Source organism: Trachurus trachurus, assembly GCF_905171665.1.
Source record: "Trachurus trachurus genome assembly, chromosome: 5".
NCBI classification, from domain to species: domain Eukaryota; kingdom Metazoa; phylum Chordata; class Actinopteri; order Carangiformes; family Carangidae; genus Trachurus; species Trachurus trachurus.
The window spans coordinates 3478597-3497842 of record NC_139896.1 but is presented as its reverse complement, the minus strand read 5'-3'; the positions used below and the strand labels follow the sequence as shown (position 1 = coordinate 3497842).

The following is a 19246-nucleotide window of genomic DNA, read 5'->3' as shown; positions in this document are numbered from 1 at the left end:
TAAAAATCAATCCCTTTTCTTTGAAACAATGAGATTGAGCAGCTAAAACTCAATAAACTCAACCATGGCTTGTCTTATTGTTAATCTGAACGCACATGTATAAAGGACAGAGTCAAGGCAGCAGATAAATCACAAAACATCAACGCGTCCGTGAGCGCAGCGCACCTCCTCTTCTCCTGTGAAGAAGAAGAGAAAAAATAACCCCATGGTCCGACCTGACCCAGTTATTTAATGTTTAGGTTTATTTAGAAGAAGTCTGATTATGACTGCTGTTCTGGATCAGATTATTTGCTCATAATTCGGGTTATTTTCAAACAGTGGCCAAACAACAGATCAATTAATTATTATAGACTATATTTTCCATTTTTGCTAAGCGGTTTGTTCTGAATTAAATAAAAGCCTGTCCCATACAGCCGCGTGTGTTACGCCGTGTTTTGTTGATGCTATCATCTTTGCCTTGCGCATGCAGATGATCCTTCATAATTAAAAATAAAAAGTCCAGGCCGGCTGCATGGCTGACGGTGTCACTTTGTATCGGCCGCGTCTTCTATCGAGGGAAAGTTATTTATCCTATGTTTTATCGCCCAGCCCCAAAGTGACACAGACCCGTTCATTCACAAGAAATCATCCAGCTGCACTCTCAAACAAGGTGCGGAGTGAGAAATCTGCGGCACTACTGCACAGTACTGTAGTTGGCTCATTTTAAAAACACATTTTGGAGATGACGAGACAGATGACCGAAAAAAGAGAGTGAGACGTGGGCTATAGTCTACTGTAGCTGCCGTCGTTACATTTTGTCATTGAAAAACTAGGCTACTATATTATCCTACTGTCTGCAGCTAGTTCTCCTTTCATCCTCTTGTATTCTGTATCATGAACAGCGCCACTCCTAATCGCGGCGATATGTGATACATAATCATCAAGTCATAAAGCAAGACAGGCTTTATCATATTACAATAGTTTCTGTGATTTAGGCAGGGTATACAGTAGTTAGTTCTAGTTTAATAGCCTAGAGTTTAAGCTGTGGATTACTGCACAGATCACTGAGTCATCCGCCTGTCGTCCTCCGTTCTCACAGATGCCACCTGGCGGTTGTTTTGGCACATTGAGGCTTTTCATTAAAACCTCTTGTCTCGCCAAAGAAAAAAAATGCATGAGTCTTGTGCCGTCTCGCGTGGACCACGCGTGAAGTCCGCAAATTTGAACCAGTAACATCTGTATAATGAGATTTGTTTTGACTAGAAATGAGACATTTTGACTAAAAATAAGACAAATATTCTTGGTAAGATATTTGATTTTTGCAGTGCGTATAAGTATGTAGTAGCTGTAAAGCAGCATTGAAATGTTTACTACTGTTTTATTTTGGGCTCTTTTGTCCTGGGAATGGGCTCTATGCATAGCTCCACTACTTCCTGAACTTAAGCCAGCTCCTTTATTTCCTATCTTACATTATTGGACAGCCTGATTAATCCAGGTGTGTCTGACCATTGTGACTACTCAGACACACCTGGATTAATCAATTTGTCCAATAATCTAAAACAGGAAACAAAGGAGCAGCATTAAATTCAGGAAGTAGTGGAGCTGTGCAAAGAGCCCATTGAAAAGTCTACGTCCTGGTCTGATCTGCACTCTGTTGTGGTTCTGTGTTTAGTGGCCGAGCACCCGTGTCAGACCGACAACGGCGGCTGCAGCAACCTGTGTTTGCTCTCGCCTGGAGGAGGATACAAGTGCGCATGTCCCACCAACTTCTACCTGGCAGCCGACGGCAAACAGTGTTTGTCCAACTGCACGGCGAGCCAGGTGCGTCGTTGTCGTTATCTCCACCTTATCACTCCTGACTGAGATTTATAATGTTGACACACGTCTTTCTTCTGAGAGAGTTAATCATTTCCCTTTCCTTTGTCCCTCCAAGTTTGTTTGCAAAAATGACAAATGCATTCCGTTCTGGTGGAAGTGCGACACCGAGGACGACTGTGGCGACCGATCGGACGAGCCTGCAGACTGCCGTGAGTGATGAGTCCATTTCCTGCCCTGCAAAAACTCATAATATTTGTCTTATTTCTAGTCAAAATGTCATTTCTAGTCAAAACAAATCTAATTATACCTAACATAAGTATATTTATACATATACATACATAGTTATACATAAAAAGTAGCTTGTTTTTAGACACTTTTTACTTCTTTCAAGCATATTTTCACTTGAAATAAGTAGAAAAATCTGATAGTGGAGCAAGTTTTTCTTTCTTATTACAAGCACAAAAAACTTCCTTTCACTGGCAGATTTTTCAAATACGAATTCTTTGAATTTAAAAATCGGTTATGTGACATAACTGCATCGATTCAGAATCGTCGTTTTGCAGCTCTAGTCACACTGCAAAAACTCAAAATCTTACCAAGAATATTTGGCCTATTTCTAGGCAAAATGTCATTTCTAGTCCAAACAAACCTCATTATACCTAAAATAAGACTCATATAAAAAAGTAGCTTGTTTTTAGACACTTTTTACTTATTTCAAGCCTATTTTCACTTGAAATAAGTAGAAAAATCTGATAGTGGAGCAAGTTTTTCTTTCTTATTACAAGCACAAAAAACTTCCTTTCACTGGCAGATTTTTCTACTTATTTCAAGTGAAAATTAGTTTGATACAAGTGGAAATGATCAAAAAACAAGTTAATTTATAGGTGATAAATCTTGTTTTAAGTGGAAAGAGATTAGTTTTGACTAGAAATTAGACATTTTGACAAGAAATAAGACAAATATTCTTGGAAAGATTTTGAGTTTTTGCAGTGTGTTGGATTCACAAGTGTTTTGTTTTGTTTTGCTCTGGTTGTTGTTGATGATGATTTGCTTTGGTTTGGTTTGTTTTTTCTGACTGTAGCTGAGTTTAAATGCCGACCGGGCCAGTTCCAGTGCGGCACCGGCATCTGCACCAACCCGGCCTACATCTGTGACGGAGACAACGACTGTCAGGACAACTCCGACGAGGCCAACTGTGGTATATATATCTACCTACAGATACTAAATCTTTCTACACCTCTGTGTTGTCAGTCCATCCCTCTGTATGTCTGTCCACCCTGGTACCAATTTTTAATTTATAATCTATAATTAGAGCCCTGCATCTCTCAGCCAGAGCCCATTGGGGCCCGATTAATTTACGCCTCAGGGATCGAGGCATCGGGCCAATTTTCAAGTCATAGCTCATGTTCAGGCCGAGTATTGAGCCTGTTCTGACATCCATTATTTAAAATAAACAATGGGGAAGTTGTTAATGATTGGAATTAACTGAAAAAATGTGATATACAGTATGACAAGTAATATTGTTATTTGCTTAGATCTGTTGTGAGCAGCAGCAATAAGTTATAATTACAAAATGACCTAATTGAAAAGAAAAAGAACAAAACAAACCAAAAAAAAGGATCTTTGAACACTCAAAATTTTAATTGGCAGTTACTGCACATTTTTCATTTTGCTTTTTATGGTTTGTGTGTGTTTTGCCATCTTATCTTGATTTGTTGCGATTATTTTTCCAAAAGAAAAACTGGCTTTATCCTCTATTGAGCTTTAAAAATAAACATTTTTCCCCAAAAGGATAATTGTATGTATTATCTGCAATCTACATTTATTTTCCCTTGAGTAAACCCCAGCGAAATGTTTCAAGATGTCATTTTTAAAATGAACATTTAAAAGCCTGAGTCAGTTCATATTCACAGGATTTTCTACAGAATCACTGCTACTTTCTGTTGTCCACATGTGGTTAGTTTATGGTCAGATATTCAAACTTTTTTCTAAATGTACTTATTTATTCGATCTCAAGTGGCCCGGACGATTAAATAAATAACGAAAGCTCTAAATTTTTCCCTTTGTTTTAGTGCAAAGAAGTACAAGTATAAGAAGTTGACAGTTTATTACTATTCTTTTACAAAACATTTTTAACAAACTGGAATTTCTTGAGAAAAATCTGTGCAGTTTCAACCATATTATGCCACTTCTGTCTTCTTTGTTCTTTGTAATTTTCACACTTGGCAAATTTATCCAGCGGGCCAGATTGGAGCCTCTGGCGAGCAGGTTTTGGCCCACATGCCACATGTTTGACACACCTGACCTACATCCTCTGTTGACCATGACAGTACCTGTACATGTCGTCTCTCTGCCTCCAGACATCCACGTGTGCCTGCCCAGTCAGTTTAAATGCAGCCATCCCAGCCGCTGCATCCCGGGCATCTTCCGCTGCAACGGACAGGACAACTGTGGAGAGGGCGAGGACGAGAAGGACTGCCGTAAGTCTTTTTATTCACCCTGCTGCTGTTAGAAAGTGGTTGTGCATCTTCACTGGCCTCACGATTCAATCTGATAACGATTCACCAGTCGAGGATTCGGTTCGATTCAGTTATACGATGCATTTCTGTTGCCACACATGGCTTTTTCATTAATTTACATAAATAGTCAGATAGATATGCTAACTTTTAATTGACATAAAATAAAATAAATGCATTTCCACAATACAGCAGCTTCCTTGGAGTCTGAAGACACAAAGAAAAAGAAAAGGCCTCGATTACTTTAAGGTGCACTTTGAACAAAAACAAAAAGTAAATCTTGGCATTGGGCTTTAAAATAAAATAAATCACTGTCTCTGTACGTGAATGACATCATCAAACTTGAATGAATGAATGAATGAATGAAAGTTTATTTTAACACAGAATAAAAGAAGAACAAAATAAAAACAAACAAACAACAACAAATACAAGGCTTAACACTTTATGTTCAGAAGAAGTGGGAAGAAGCCAAAGCTTATTAAATCCCAGCCCTTCTCCCTGTGTTAATTCAATATATACTATAATAAGTTAGTTCACTGCAAAAACTCAAAATCTTTCCAAGAATATTTGTCTTATTTCTTGTCAAAATGTCTCATTTCTAGTCAAAACTAATCTCTTTCCACTTAAAATAAGACTCATCACCTAATAATTAACTTGTTTTTAGATCATTTTCACTCGTTTCAAACAAATTATCACTTGAAATAAGTAGAAAAATCTGCCAGTGAAAGCATGTTTTTTGTGCTTGTAATAAGGAAGAAAAACTTGCTCCACTATCAGATTTTTCTATGCTTGAAAGAAGTAAAAAAAAAAAGTGTCTAAAAACAAGCTGCTTTTTATGTGACTAGTCTTATTTTAAGTTTGATGAGATTTGTTTTGACTAGAAATTACATTTTTGACTAGAAATAAGACAAATATTCTTGGTAAGATTTTGAGTTTTTGCAGTGTTACATTGAATTATATGATATATAATATTTAAGCAATATATCACGACAGGCCGTGGTATATGCTCATTATACCACGGCTAAGGGGCGTTGTTCGGCCCGACGCGAAGCGGAGGGACGACAACCCCCTTGGAGTGGTATAATGAGCATATACCACGGACTGGAGTGATATATTGCTTTTATAAAACGGTTACGAATAAAGGCAATATAAAAGAGGGATATGCAATCAAGTTCATGTAGTTTTATTCAACCAGAAATACATATTATCGAATAAAATAGCCTCACTGTGAAAAAATAGTCCCACCTCTCCAGACGTTAGCTCCAAGTTAGCTCTGCAGCTCGTCTTTTCCTCCGCATTTTTTCAGGTGAAAGTCACTGCTCAGTCCCCTCTACCATTGTTAACCCTCCCGGAGATGAAAGTTCACCTTAAACATGTGAATTCAACTACTTTAGTCCGTTTTTTAACATCGTAAAAACATCAGCTGTCTTTTGCTACGGACGGCAACAGTCCGTTGTCATGGATACATGACAACAACTTCCATTCATACCAGTCATACGTGCCTGACGCGGAGTGATAGCCTGCGCTGTGATAAGGTTTTAGAATAGTAGCCGTGGTATATGCTCAATATACCACGGCTAACAACCAATCAGATTGCCGGATTTCACCTTTCCGTTTTATAAACATAATATATATTATGAATTCTTTGAATTTAAATATCAGTTATGTGACATAACTGCATCGATTCAGAATCGTCCCATTAAGAATCAAAAAAGAAAAGCAACAATTATTTTGGCAGCTCTAGTTAGAAGCAGCAGCGGTCACCACACCGAGCCCATCTGTTCTCCCTGTTCCCCACGGTCCAGAAAAAGTTGTATCCCCGACTAAAACTTGTCCTCCGGAGGATGACGGGACCGTAGCGACTAGCGAGTGACCTCTGACCTTTCCTCCTCTGCTTCCCACCGGCCAGACTCTCCTCTTCCACACGCTGTGTTTCAGAAACCTAATGAGCAGGACGCAGGAAATTGCTGAAGACTCTGGTTCTCCCTCGAGTCCGGCTTTGACCTTTTCCTTTAGCGTCGCTCGGAGGCTAAACGATGTTGCATAATGTAATTGCCGTGACATTTGCCGAGCACATTCGTCCTCCACAGAGGGAGATTACACCGACTCTTCCCTTTGAGCCATTTTGGGGTCAAAATTAACATTTTAGCACATTTAACTGCATGTTCATGCAAATGAAAATGAATGACGTTGGTGAATATTCCCCTCTGTCTCAAGGTGCCGCCGCAGCAGGACTCGGGCCTCGTCGTCTCTTCTCTGATTAGATAACAACTCTGCTTCATTTCCTTTTCTCTCATCTCTGTGCAGCTGAAGTGACCTGCGCCCCCAACCAGTTCCAGTGCGCCATCACCAAGCGCTGCATCCCCCGGGTCTGGGTGTGTGACAGGGACAACGACTGTGTCGATGGATCTGATGAACCAGCCAACTGCAGTAAGACACAGTTCATTACTATTATTACGCAACACCTGGACTGAAGGAATGAGTCTCCATTAGAGCGAGAGCACGGCCCAATCAGGAAGCCCTGAATATAAATAACATTAAAGCTGTTCTCACGTTGGCATGATTAGATCACGTGACATTTATTTTAAAGCGCCATAACAAGAAAAGCTGCTGTCAACTTCACATGAAAGTACAGATTTGAAACTCTCTCCCAGTTTTGGTTTGACATTGAGAGGCCATGTAGAACCAGAGATATGATTTCATTTAATTTGATAGTACAAAAATATGTATCTGAGCGTTAGGGCTGAGTACCAAATTCAGTACTTTTATCGATGCCGACCGAATTACCACAGTAATCCCGAATATCGGTTCACGTAAAATCAAACGGTACAACATTTCGTTACCTGAACGCACCCTTGTTTGTTTGTTTATTAAGATCCCTATTACCATCTGCTTAGCATCGGCTATTCTTCCTGGGGTCAAAAACATGCACATGGAGACAATAAATGAATACACGTTCACACTAGACAGTGTAACAGTGGGAGGTGATGGTGCAGGCGTGGTGGAATCAGCTGATACTACTCTACATCAGTTTTGTGTTTTTTTGGTCCCAACATGTTAATAAAGTCAATTAAAGTGTCAGATCTTATCGGTGAAGTTGTACTGAAAAAAAAAGGAAACCAAACATTTTTTTAATGTGGTAAAGTTAACAGGAGGAGAGCACTGAGCACGGTTTTCATTTCATCATTATTCAGCTGTTGATTCTTCGTTTGGTCTTTGAGACCGATCACAGCTCAAACACGATCAGTCAGTCGTACAATGTTAATATTCATGATTTTAATAACAATAGTTATATCAGTTCTTTATTGTGGCAGAAACAGCTCATTCTCTCTGTCTCTCTCTCTGTGTTGCAGCCCAGATGACGTGCGGCGTGGACGAGTTCCGCTGCAAAGACTCGGGTCGCTGCATCCCGGCGCGGTGGAAGTGTGACGGAGAGGACGACTGTGGAGACGCGTCGGACGAACCCAAGGAGGAGTGTGGTAAGAGACAGGAGAAGAAGAAGAACTCCACAGGCTGTTGGTCCACTCTTCTTCTTCCTGTTTACTTGTTGTTGTTGTTAAAGTTTAAGAAGTGACGGTGCAGCTGCAGTTTTCTTTTTTCCTACACTAAAATGTCTTAATAAAATAAAATGTTTTTTGAAATGGTATGACCTCTGGTATTAAGATGCTTCTCCAGAGATTATCTCTTTTTTCTCTTCTTCCTCTGGACCATCTGAGCCAGAAAAACAGCCAGTCACCACTCAGTCACTTCCTCTGCTCCTCTGTGTGCTGCTTCATAATCAGCAGCAGCAGCAACAACAGCTAAATAAATAAATAATCATAAGAAGAGTCCACAAACAGCCTGAGAAGTTGCGCAATTACATTTGTACTTGTTTTGAATCTGGTCCCAATGCAGTCGATCACAGTCCGTCCTCTCTGGCTCCTGGTTGCATTTACACCTGGTGCAGGAACAGAGAGGAAACATCGTTAGAGAAATGCTGATAGACTTTGAGAAATTACACCTGAACACTTTAAAAAACAGTTTAAAAACCTTTCTTTTGACAACAACAGTCTTTGTTTAAGTTGTGCATGTGTGTTTGAGTGTGTATGAAGGTAGATCTGTGTCTTTATTATTCAATCAAAAAAAGGTTGCTTCAATAAAAAAATATATTTTCAATCAAAAAAAACCTTTTCAATCAAATTTAAAAAAGAGTTTGAATGCAAAAATATAGTTGAGACTCAAAAAAATGCATTTGAACACTGTTTTTCTTTGATTGAAAATGTTTTCTTTGATAGAAGTGAAGGTTTTTTTGTTTGAATCAACTTGTTTGATTGAAGTCATGTTGTTTTGTGTTTGGGCCATATTATGTGTAGGAATATGTGTAGGTGATTGATATGGTTTTTATTTGTATATGTTTAATTGTATGTTTCTAACGCACAATGAGTTTGCCCTGTGCATGAAATGCTCTTTATAAATAAAGTTTTGTTTGATTAGATCTTCTCTCTGTGTGTGTGTGTTCTGGGTGCAGACGAGCGGACGTGCGAGCCGTACCAGTTCCGCTGTAAAAACAACCGCTGCGTCCCCGGCCGCTGGCAGTGCGACTACGACAACGACTGCGGCGACAACTCTGACGAAGACAAGTGTGGTACGCTTCCTGTGTTTGTCTTATTTAGTGGAGAGACACACAACTCGCTCGCTCACACCAACACAACCACAGCCTGCACGACAACAACAACAACAACAGTGATTCATAGTGTAGTCTGAGCTCTACTGTGTTACAGCGGTAAGCAGCGTTATCACTTCTCTGTGTGTGTGTGTGTGTTTGTGTGTGTTGTTTTAAAGGGATAGTTCAACATTTTGGCAAATTGGCCCATTGCCATAATCCCTATAGTCATAGCAGTAGGTTCGTTACCTTTAATTGTCGGTGCAAGCTGTTTTTAGAACGGCGGAGCAGAGCCGTGAGCTGCTCAGAGCTACGCTACGGAGGCTCATTATGGGATTTCTTGGTTTCCCTCATCAAACTCATCAAATACACAATCCAACAACTCCACAACGCTCTGGTGGACAAGTTGTGACCTGCACATTCACCACGCTATGAGATAATAACACAACGTTACCACACAGAGTTGTTTTAGAGGGAAATACAGAGACTGTTGATGAAAAACTGTCCCTGAAGGCAACGCGCATCAGCGGTTTTGCATGTATTTCCCTCTAAAACAACTCTGTGTGGTAACGTTGTGTTATTATCTCATAGCGTGGTGAATGTGCAGGTCACAACTTGTCCACCAGAGCATTGTGGAGTTGTTGGATTGTGTATTTGATGAGTTTGATGAGGGAAACCAACAAAGAAATCCCATGAGCCTCCGTAGCGTAGCTCTGAGCAGCTCACGGCTCTGCTCCGCCGTTCTAAAAACAGCTTGCACCGACAATTAAAGGTAACGAACCTACTGCTACTGTATGACTATAGCGAATATGGCAAATGGTGCCAATTTGCCAAAAATGTTGAACTATCCCTTTAACTCAACTGCACTCGTGGTTGAGACTTGGACTTGTTTTTAGTCGACTAGCTCTGTGGCCATTTGCACATCTCACATCATCTCATGTCTATTTTTACATTTCACACTGGCCCGTCGCTGTGAGCCAGAGGTAGGTGGCGTCTTCACACTTTCACCTCCACCCTCGGCTTCCTGTGTCCTCTGTCCCAGCTTGTCTTCTCTTTCCTCCGAGCTTCGTCCCTCCTCCTCCTCTTCCTCCTCTTCTTCGATCCCTCTAGCTTCCTCCATTTGCAAAATCCCTCCCTCCTCCTCTCCTGCTCCCCCCATCCATGAGTCCAACCCTGTAATTTAAACAACCGGCTTTATTTTATTCATGTGTGTGTGTGTGTACGACGCTCAACAGAGAGTCCTGTGTTCCTTTAGCAGTCGTCTCTTCTCCCACTTCTTCTCCTCGCTCCTCATCCTCCGCTCTCTGCTCCTCCTTCATCCTCTTCATCCTCTCTCACTCTCTCTAACTCACCTCTCTCTCTTTCTCTCTCTCTTTTCTCTCTGTCTCTCTCTCTCTTCGTCCTCAGTTCCTCGCCAGTGTTCGGAGAGCGAGTTCTCCTGCACGAACGGCCGCTGCATCGCCGGACGTTGGAAGTGCGACGGTGATCACGATTGTGCCGACGGTTCAGACGAGGTATCACTTCACTTCACTTCACTGTTTCCTCCCTGATTGATTGTACTTGTTATCGCTCCCTCCTCCAGGAAATACACAGGACCACAGTTCTTCAGTTACACATGCATTTATGTTCCTCCTTCCTCATGAAGCATCATACTGTATAGATACTGCCTCAGTGAATCTCTAATAGCACTTTTACGACACTGTCTGATAAATACACTTTAACATTTCACCACTTTTTATTTCATCCTACTGATGCAACCATTGTGTGATGTAATATATTTGTTCCAGAGCTAAATCTGGCATAATTACAACAGGTTTTTGTCCCATTATAAATAAATCTATAGAGAAAATTAAATGAACAGTTTGAATACACAGTGTGCAAAATTAAGGCATAATTTTATCACAAAGAATCTGAACAACACAACAGAAATGAACGTACCTCGCTGGCTACACAGTGCACACACAACGAGACGTTCACTTGACAAAACTTCCAAAAGAATTATCCACAAAAAATATAATTGTCTGACAAATCTGTTTCAGGAACAAAGGAACAAAACTGACAAATGTATCTTCAAATGATCAGTAAAACATATTTCTGCACAGACTGAAGGGTTTCAGCTTCTTAGCAGAGGATTTGCACACATTTGCAAGCTGTTATATTATATTTCCCTCTCGCAACACAGAATACAAATAAATGTAATTTCCTGCTCAGACTTAGAATAAAACAAAAAGATAGATAAAACTAATGCCAGTTTTTGTGATCAAATGTTTATTTAACAAGAATACAAGTTACAACCAAGAAACATGACTCATTAATTGACAATAGTACAAAATGACTGTAACAACTAAATCACAAAATAATAATAGTGATACTGTAACCTTGCACTTCAATAAGGTGCAAGAAAAACCAAAACAAATGTGCATAAAAATGATAAATTAACAAAAAAGAAAAGGAAAATGGGCACCACCCCCCACCCCAACAGCACACTCACAGTGGTACGCTCTCTAGCACCCTATGGAGTATCTATATCTGACGTGACACACACGCACACAAACCCATTCAGAAAAAAAAGGAGGTTAGAGTCTCATTGAGCTTATCTTATAAGTTCTTTCAGTGCGTCAGCTGCTGCACGCCAGTTGTTTATGGAAGCCTCACTAGCGCCATTCATTCTAGCAGTTGACAGTTCTAGATAAATTACATCTAGGAAAGTAAGTGCCCAGTGTCTGATGGTGAGATAATGGGGAGGTTTCCATCTTAAGGCTATCAACTTCTTGGCAAAACTAAAATGCCAGTTAAACTTTTGTGAAAAAGGCAGAGAGCATTGACATGAATGAAATACTTCTGTGTCGTCAGAACGGCTGTGACGTGAAGTGCGACAGCGATCAGTTCCAGTGTAAGAACGGCCACTGCATCCCGATCCGCTGGCGCTGCGACGCCGATCCCGACTGCATGGACGGAAGTGATGAGGAGAAATGTGACAGTGGTGGTGAGAGACACACACTTATTCTCTCCTGGACGTTTTCTGTTTTGTTTGTTATAATTCAATTTCTTTATTGAGTTTCCAGCAAATTATTGACATGCAGAAATAAATCACAAACATAAAATGAGCAATAAAAGCAAAACTAATGAGGACAAGACGGACAAACAAATAAGCATTTCCATCACAACAGACGTAAATCTACTGAAGCTTTACAGACGTTATTAAGCCTGTTTTTATTTAACACTATGAATGCAGATTTGTTTACATGTGCTGATTTATCTCCAGGGAGAGAAAGTTTCACCTGTTTTAACCATTTACTTGCACAACTTTCTTCCAAAAAAAGCTAGAGGACGTTCCCATAAAACGTGAATCTAGGCTCCACCTTCTTTCCTGCATAAATCATCATTAATTAAGCCGCTTCTATAAAGTTTTGTTGGAGTTTTTCCTCTGTAATCCTGACAAATGTTGGATGTGTGCAGCCTCTGATGTGACGCATCATCATTCATCCCTCTTCTCTCTCTATCTCTCTCCTCTCTCTGTCTTCCTCTCCGTGCTCCAGTGGGTCGCTACTGCCCCCTGGACGAGTTCCAGTGCAACAACACGCTCTGTAAACCTCTGGGCTGGAAGTGCGACGGCGAGGACGACTGTGGAGACAACTCGGACGAGAACCCCGAGGAGTGTGGTGAGGATCGATCGGACTTGCACATGATGTCCTGCTTTGTTTGCCAGATTAAAAACCAGATTAAAAAGATGTTTTTTTTTAGCCCACTTTCAAACGTAGGCTAAAAAAAACCCATCTTTTTAATCTGGCTTTTATGTTATAGTCTAATAGTGATTTTATTCTATTTTACAGTTTTTATATTCTTCTATTTTATTGCTTTTTTCTCTCTTATTGTTATCTTTCTTTTGAGTGTTTGTGTGTTGGTTTTTTGGGGTTGTTTTTTTTAATATTTTGCCCTATATTTCTGTCCTGCATTTTATTCTATTCTATTTTATAAAAATGTATTGTTGTTATTTTTTCTATTGCTATATTTTATTGTTGTTTTTAATCTTCGTGCATTAGTCCCCATGTTATTTTTCTTGTTTCACCTCATATATATATGTACTTTTTAAATTAAAATGTAAAGCACTTTGAACGGCATTTATTTGCTTTGAAAGGTGCAAAGGTGAAAATTTGATTGATTGATTGATTGATTTGTTCCTCTCCTTCCTGTTTCGTAGTTAAATTCCAGTGCCCGCCCACCAGGCAGTTCCGTTGTCATAACGACCGTGTGTGTTTGCCCGTGTCCAAACACTGCGATGGAGTCAACAACTGTGGAGACAACAGCGACGAAATCAACTGCTGTGAGTTTGTTTTATAATTATGGGATGGGGTTGGGGCAGTAACCTCCTCCACATTGTCACCGGGGTATACGGTTTTACAGTGACCGATTATAACCAGTGTTGGCTTGCACAAATGACACATAAGAATACTGAAACAATAACATGTATAACAACTTTTTTAAACAACAAATAGCTTATAGAAAAAGTGGACGGCACCACTAAGAAAAAAAAAAAAAAGCTCACTTGCAGCTCCAAAGACGAGCTGTCAGAGTAGCTCTGTTGTTCCTCTCTCTTCAGCCTGGTGTTTGGCTGCACTTTGTATTTATAAAATGAGTTCAACATCGGAAGATCTAACCGCCATCTGAGCGCCGATCAGCTGAGCCACTTTTATTTATTTCTTTTTTATTCTATTTATTGAAGGACAATGTGTGTTTGCATTGATCATTTACAGGACCAAACGAAAAGTTGGGCTCACCAGCTTTAGCAGAAGTTCATTTCCATCTGTTGTCATCACATCCAACACACACCCAACATTAAACCACATTTTCTACAATAGCATAACATACCATATAATACATAGTAAAAATAAGGCAAGTGTAATGTGCAAAGTCCTGGATACCAGCGATGGTACTGTAAACTGTGGTGCAAAGGAGTTATGCACACTAGTGATGTGAAGTCCATACAGAAATGTTACAAGGACAAATACAAGGTATAATACAGTAATAAAAATAGATTTTAAAGTGACATGAGCACAATGGAAGCGGCGTTGCACAGCTACAGCAGAATCTAGTCAAGGTTTTTGCAGAAGTTTTTTGGGAGGAAACCAACTCATTTGATTCGCAACTTGCCGTCTTTTTCTCTTTCTCTTCTCTGAGCCGTCACGTGACGACATCAATGTCCACCAAAAGGAAAACATTAAACTATTGGAGTAAAATTGAAAACCCAACCACACATACAGTATGTAGGTGTTGGACATGCACTCATTATTTAGACTTTAAATAAATTATATCTAATATTATATCAGGCCCAGACAGACATGAGGTACTGACGGTAATGAAATGCCATGGATGTTATTACTGTATTACCGCCAAACCGTATTAAAGGATGACTTTTGCACATTATAATCAAAGACGTTAACTAATAACTCTGTAATTGCCCCCTCCTCCTCATCAGTGCCCCCTCCCCCGCTGACGTGTCACAAGGACGAGTTCCAGTGCTCCAACGGCCGCTGCATCAGCTCGGCGCTGCGATGCAACTACTTCAACGACTGCGAGGACTACGGCTCCGACGAAGTCACCTGCAACAAGAAAGGTGTGTGTTTGTGTGTGTTATGTCATAATGTGCACATGCAACATGCACACACAAGCTGGGTTTCCATCCAAGTCGTATCGAATTTAAAAGCGGATTTTGTGAAAATGTGCAAAAAGAAAATGCGAATTTATGACCATTTCCATTCATTATTGTTTTGCGATTATTGGGAGAGGAGGAGTGCGCCGTGAGATTACGTCATAAGAGAGCATGAATGTATCCAACAGTTGACACTCAGCTAACACTCAACATCATGGACAATTTATGTACTTTCCGGACTATAGACGCACCTGTATAAGCCGCACCAGCTAAATTTTAAAAGAAAATACATATATAGGCTGCACTTGAATATAAGCCGCAGGTTTTCATGTTGTAACATGAGATATTTACACAGAAAGACAGAAGGGAACTGTGACAGTCCGCTCGCTTTTCCGCTGTTTTGGTTACGCTCCTCTCACCCATGTGCATCTGTTTACATACGAAGCCGGTGAAAAATCAATAAATGGAGCGGTGGATAACGTTACATAACATATACGATGTTACGGCGTGTGATTGTGTCGTCTTAACCGTCATGAACAAAACATTATGGGTTACGGAGCGCGTTTGTGTTGCGGTGCAGAGACGAGAGCTGGGACACCGGGGCGTCGTTCTCCATTTGTTTGAACGTCGCTGGGTGAAGTCCAGCAGCACTTCACCCACAAACTCTGCCTCAATTCGCATAATTTGTTTCCATCACAAAAACATTTTTTTGCATTTCCTTTAATCAATACGCTGACAAATCCACCCCCTCCAAGCGTATAAACTTTTATGCGCATTTACTGCCTTTTTTCGAATTTCTGGCGTTTCCATTCAAGTATTTATTCGCAATTTTTGAAAATGCGAATAAAAAAAGGTGGATGGAAACGCAACTACACTCTCTTGCTCTGTGTGGTGACAGCACGCTTCCTGTTTGTCTTGCAGACACGCTGCTGAACGACTGCCGCAGCAACAAGACGATGTGCGGCGACGGAGACGAAGCTCACTGCGTGGTGAACGCCACCGACTCGTTCTGCTCCTGCAAACCGGGCTTCCAGGCCCGAGGACGCAACAACAGATGTGAAGGTGACAACACTGTCCTTCCTTTCTCTACATGGTTGTGTTGTGTTGTTGTTGTGACTACAGTGTGAGTGTGTGTGACGTGAACCGTGTGTCCTCGTTGTGCAGATAAGAACGAGTGTCAGCAGTTTGGATTGTGTTCCCACCTCTGCAACAACACCAAGGGATCGTACAAGTGCAGCTGCCACAAGCACTTCATCAAGATCAATGACACCTGCAAAGCCGACGGTGAGCACCTGCACTGTTAATGACGTGTAGCTTCCCCAGCTGTCACTTCTTTAAATCACTTCATCCTCTTCTTTTTACCATCTTCTTATTGTTTTCCTATCTTTATTATCCCCCGTCTTAATGTCCCCATACTCTCTTTGTTGGTTTTAGATTCACTGTCACTTCCCCTTCAATATTATCTCATTTTATCTCACCTATTACGTTTACACAACAGTTAAAAAAACAACTAATTATGGCCTCAGTCTGATTATACACTGCAAAAACTCAAATATCTTACCAAGAATATTTGTCTTATTTCTAGTCAAAATGTCATTTCTATTCTATTCTATTCTATTTTCACTTGAAATAAGTAGAAAAATCTGATAGTGGAGCAAGTTTTTCTTCCTTATTACAAGCACAAAAAACTTGCTTTCACTGGCAGATTTTTCTACTTATTTCAAGTGAAAATGTGTTTGAAACAAGTGAAAATTATCTAAAAACAAGTTCATTTTTAGGTGATGAGTCTTATTTTAAGTGGAAAGAGATTAGTTTTGACTAGAAATGAGACATTTTGACAAGAAATAAGACAAATATTCTTGGGAAGATTTTGAGTTTTTGCAGTGTAACTGAACAACTGAAGTGCATGTAAATACGTCAGTCCGACCAAGACTGGGCGTCTTCAGATCCGACTAAAACACCCAGATGATGCAATTGGAAACTGATTTTCTTCTGCATGTACAGTATATACAGTATGCATGTGTGCATGCTTCACAACAGTAGAGACGGCACAAAGTGCAGCATAGAAGCCGGACAAACAAAGAAAAAAAAAACACCTGTGCCGATGCGTCAGTGCATTTTTCCATTTTTCACACAGTGCATCCTGCGAGAAGATGTGTTTTATTAAAAAAATAAAATAAAAAGGAAGCCTGGCCTGACACGACCCAAGTCATTTGTATATATTTTCAGCCTGAACCCAGCCAACTGTAGTTGAGTTATTTATATCCAGTCATCTACTGGTGACAGAAAAGTCAACTGGAAATGGGTCCATATTAACCTGCTGAAACAACGCTTATCGCCACCTAGTGTTGAGGAGGCAGAAAACCGCCAATTATTCAATTTTCCCTTCTGCATGTAACTGGGACAAGGAAAGTCGTTTTTTTACTCTACACCCTCTTCTGTTTTAACTCTTTTATCCCATCAGTTCATTTTAATTTGAGTTTCCTGAGTTTATGGTCTCAGTTTGTTGTTGGGTCTCATAATGCCTGTTTTTATGACTCTTGTTTATGATTTGTTTTCTGTGGTCTCTATATGTTGTTTTTGTCAAGCACTTTGTAAACTTTGTGCTATATTAACACAGTTATGAAATTATTATTATCTCTCTCCTGCTTTAATATTTCCACATCTGTGCTCTGCTACATTAATATATTTCATACTTCTCCCTCCGACCCGACATGACATCGTCTCCAGCTCCGAGACAAGTGCTCTACATCGCCGACGACAACGAGATCCGCAGCCTGGACCCGTCCATGCCCAACTGGCGCTACGAGCAGAACTTCCAGGGCGACGCCAACGTGCGCATCGACGCCATGGACCTGCACATCAAGACCAACCGCATCTACTGGACCAACTGGCACACGGGCCGCATCTCCGCCTACGACCTGCCGCCCTCGTCCTCGTCCCCCAACAGCAACCGCAACCGCCGGCAGAGCGACTCCAGAGTCACCAACCTGGAGGTACGAGGCAGCCGCGTCGGTCCAAAAGGAAAAACTTCAATCAGAGATTCATATATATGTTATAATTTGTTAGTTGCACCTTTATTTTGAAATTCCTCTGGTGCTTTCCCCCCATCTGTTTCCACCTGAGCGTTCAGACACATTCAAACTACCGTATGTACTAGCTGAAAACAGCCAGAATAAAAAAGGCAACTACTGTTTCCTCTCTCTCTCTCTCTTGGGAATAAAACAGCTTTGTAGAATTTTTAAGATGTGTCAACTAATAAGTCGTGTGCTGAGTGTGAGCGACGCCACTGTGAGATTACTGTTAATACTCACAAAGCACAACTCGAAAACAGTCAGTGTTATATTTTTAATTAGATATTTATATATTTAAATATTTAGTTCTGTCTTATAGACTTATTAAACAGGAAACTCTGAAACACAAAATCCTGCTTTAATGTGAACAAACAGGAACTTAATGCTTCAGTTTTCTTTTATAAAATTTGAAAAAAAACTTTTTTCATTACATTTCTTCTTTTTTTTAAGCATGTGTTTATTAGTTTTTGTTTGCAAGATACAACAAATCAAACAAGACATTCTTACATGCAAGAAACAGAGCAAACTTTTTCTCCCTATTCTCCCTCCCTTCCCTTCTTCCCCTCGCTAACTAAGTAAAATATAAAAAACTATAAAAATAAGATGAAAATAAAGCAAAAAGGCAAAAAGGAAGGAACATTTTTTTTAAATAAATAAAAATAGACAAATACCGATAACAGCTGAATGATAGATTTCAAGGGCATTTTTCAGGACATTATATCACACATTCTTCTCTCTCAGAGCCTCCTCCTGCTGAAGCAAGTTACCAACAACATCATGTCTAAAAAACTTTAAAAAGATCATTTTTCATTATATTTCTAGTTAAAATGTCAATTGATATTTATTTGTTTTTGTGATCTGATATAGATGAAAGTGATCGTGTTAAATCAGTTGATATCGTCTCATATCGAAATAAATCGAAACTTTGTGACATCGGATATATTTGCTTTTGTTTGACAACGATGTAAAACACAAACAGGAAGTTTAACGCGTCCTGATCTCTTGTTTTCTTGTGTTCAGATCCCCGACCTGAAGATGCCCCGGGGCATCGCCGTGGACTGGGTGGCCGGGAACCTGTACTGGACCGACTCGGGCCGCGACGTCATCGAGGTGGCTCAGATCAGCGGAGGACGCCACCGCAAGACGCTGATCTCCGGGATGATCGACGAGCCCTACGCCATCGTGGTCGACCCCCAGAGAGGGTGAGTACAGCAGAGGTTGGAAATCACAAGAGATTAGGGCTGGGACGATATGCTTTTCTCCCGATTCGATTCTTCTACGATTTTTTGGATGCCGATTCGATTTAAATGAGATTCTACGATATTGTCGATTTTCTGGATTTTTAGTCTGCATTTTTAACACCAGTGAAACAGTTGAATGATTATGATTGTCTACGACTATTCCAGGAAACATATATCCCCCAAAAAATACACATCACATGTAAGTCAGTTTTTAAGATTTATTCAGCCTGGACTGCTTAAAAGAGGCAAAAATAAAAGAGTATAGAAAAACTGAAACCTTTCTGACAAAATGAGATGTAGACTGAGGTAAACTGCTATGTTTTAAC

General features: G+C 40.2%; 1 protein-coding gene across 1 annotated transcript in view; it reads left to right on the top strand.

The window, feature by feature from the left end:
- LOC310986064 (low-density lipoprotein receptor-related protein 1-like) overlaps positions 1-19246 on the top strand; it is a 179161-nt gene that overhangs the window by 145867 nt on the left and 14048 nt on the right. Inside the window, exons 61-76 of the mRNA XM_083971791.1 lie at positions 1652-1800; positions 1913-2006; positions 2879-2995; positions 4158-4277; positions 6621-6743; positions 7667-7792; positions 8821-8937; positions 10363-10469; positions 11809-11938; positions 12495-12617; positions 13157-13279; positions 14432-14569; positions 15527-15667; positions 15770-15889; positions 17336-17601; positions 18700-18881. Coding sequence (XP_083827917.1) covers positions 1652-1800; positions 1913-2006; positions 2879-2995; positions 4158-4277; positions 6621-6743; positions 7667-7792; positions 8821-8937; positions 10363-10469; positions 11809-11938; positions 12495-12617; positions 13157-13279; positions 14432-14569; positions 15527-15667; positions 15770-15889; positions 17336-17601; positions 18700-18881 — 2176 coding nt within the window. The remainder of the gene's footprint in view (positions 1-1651; positions 1801-1912; positions 2007-2878; positions 2996-4157; positions 4278-6620; positions 6744-7666; positions 7793-8820; positions 8938-10362; positions 10470-11808; positions 11939-12494; positions 12618-13156; positions 13280-14431; positions 14570-15526; positions 15668-15769; positions 15890-17335; positions 17602-18699; positions 18882-19246) is intronic.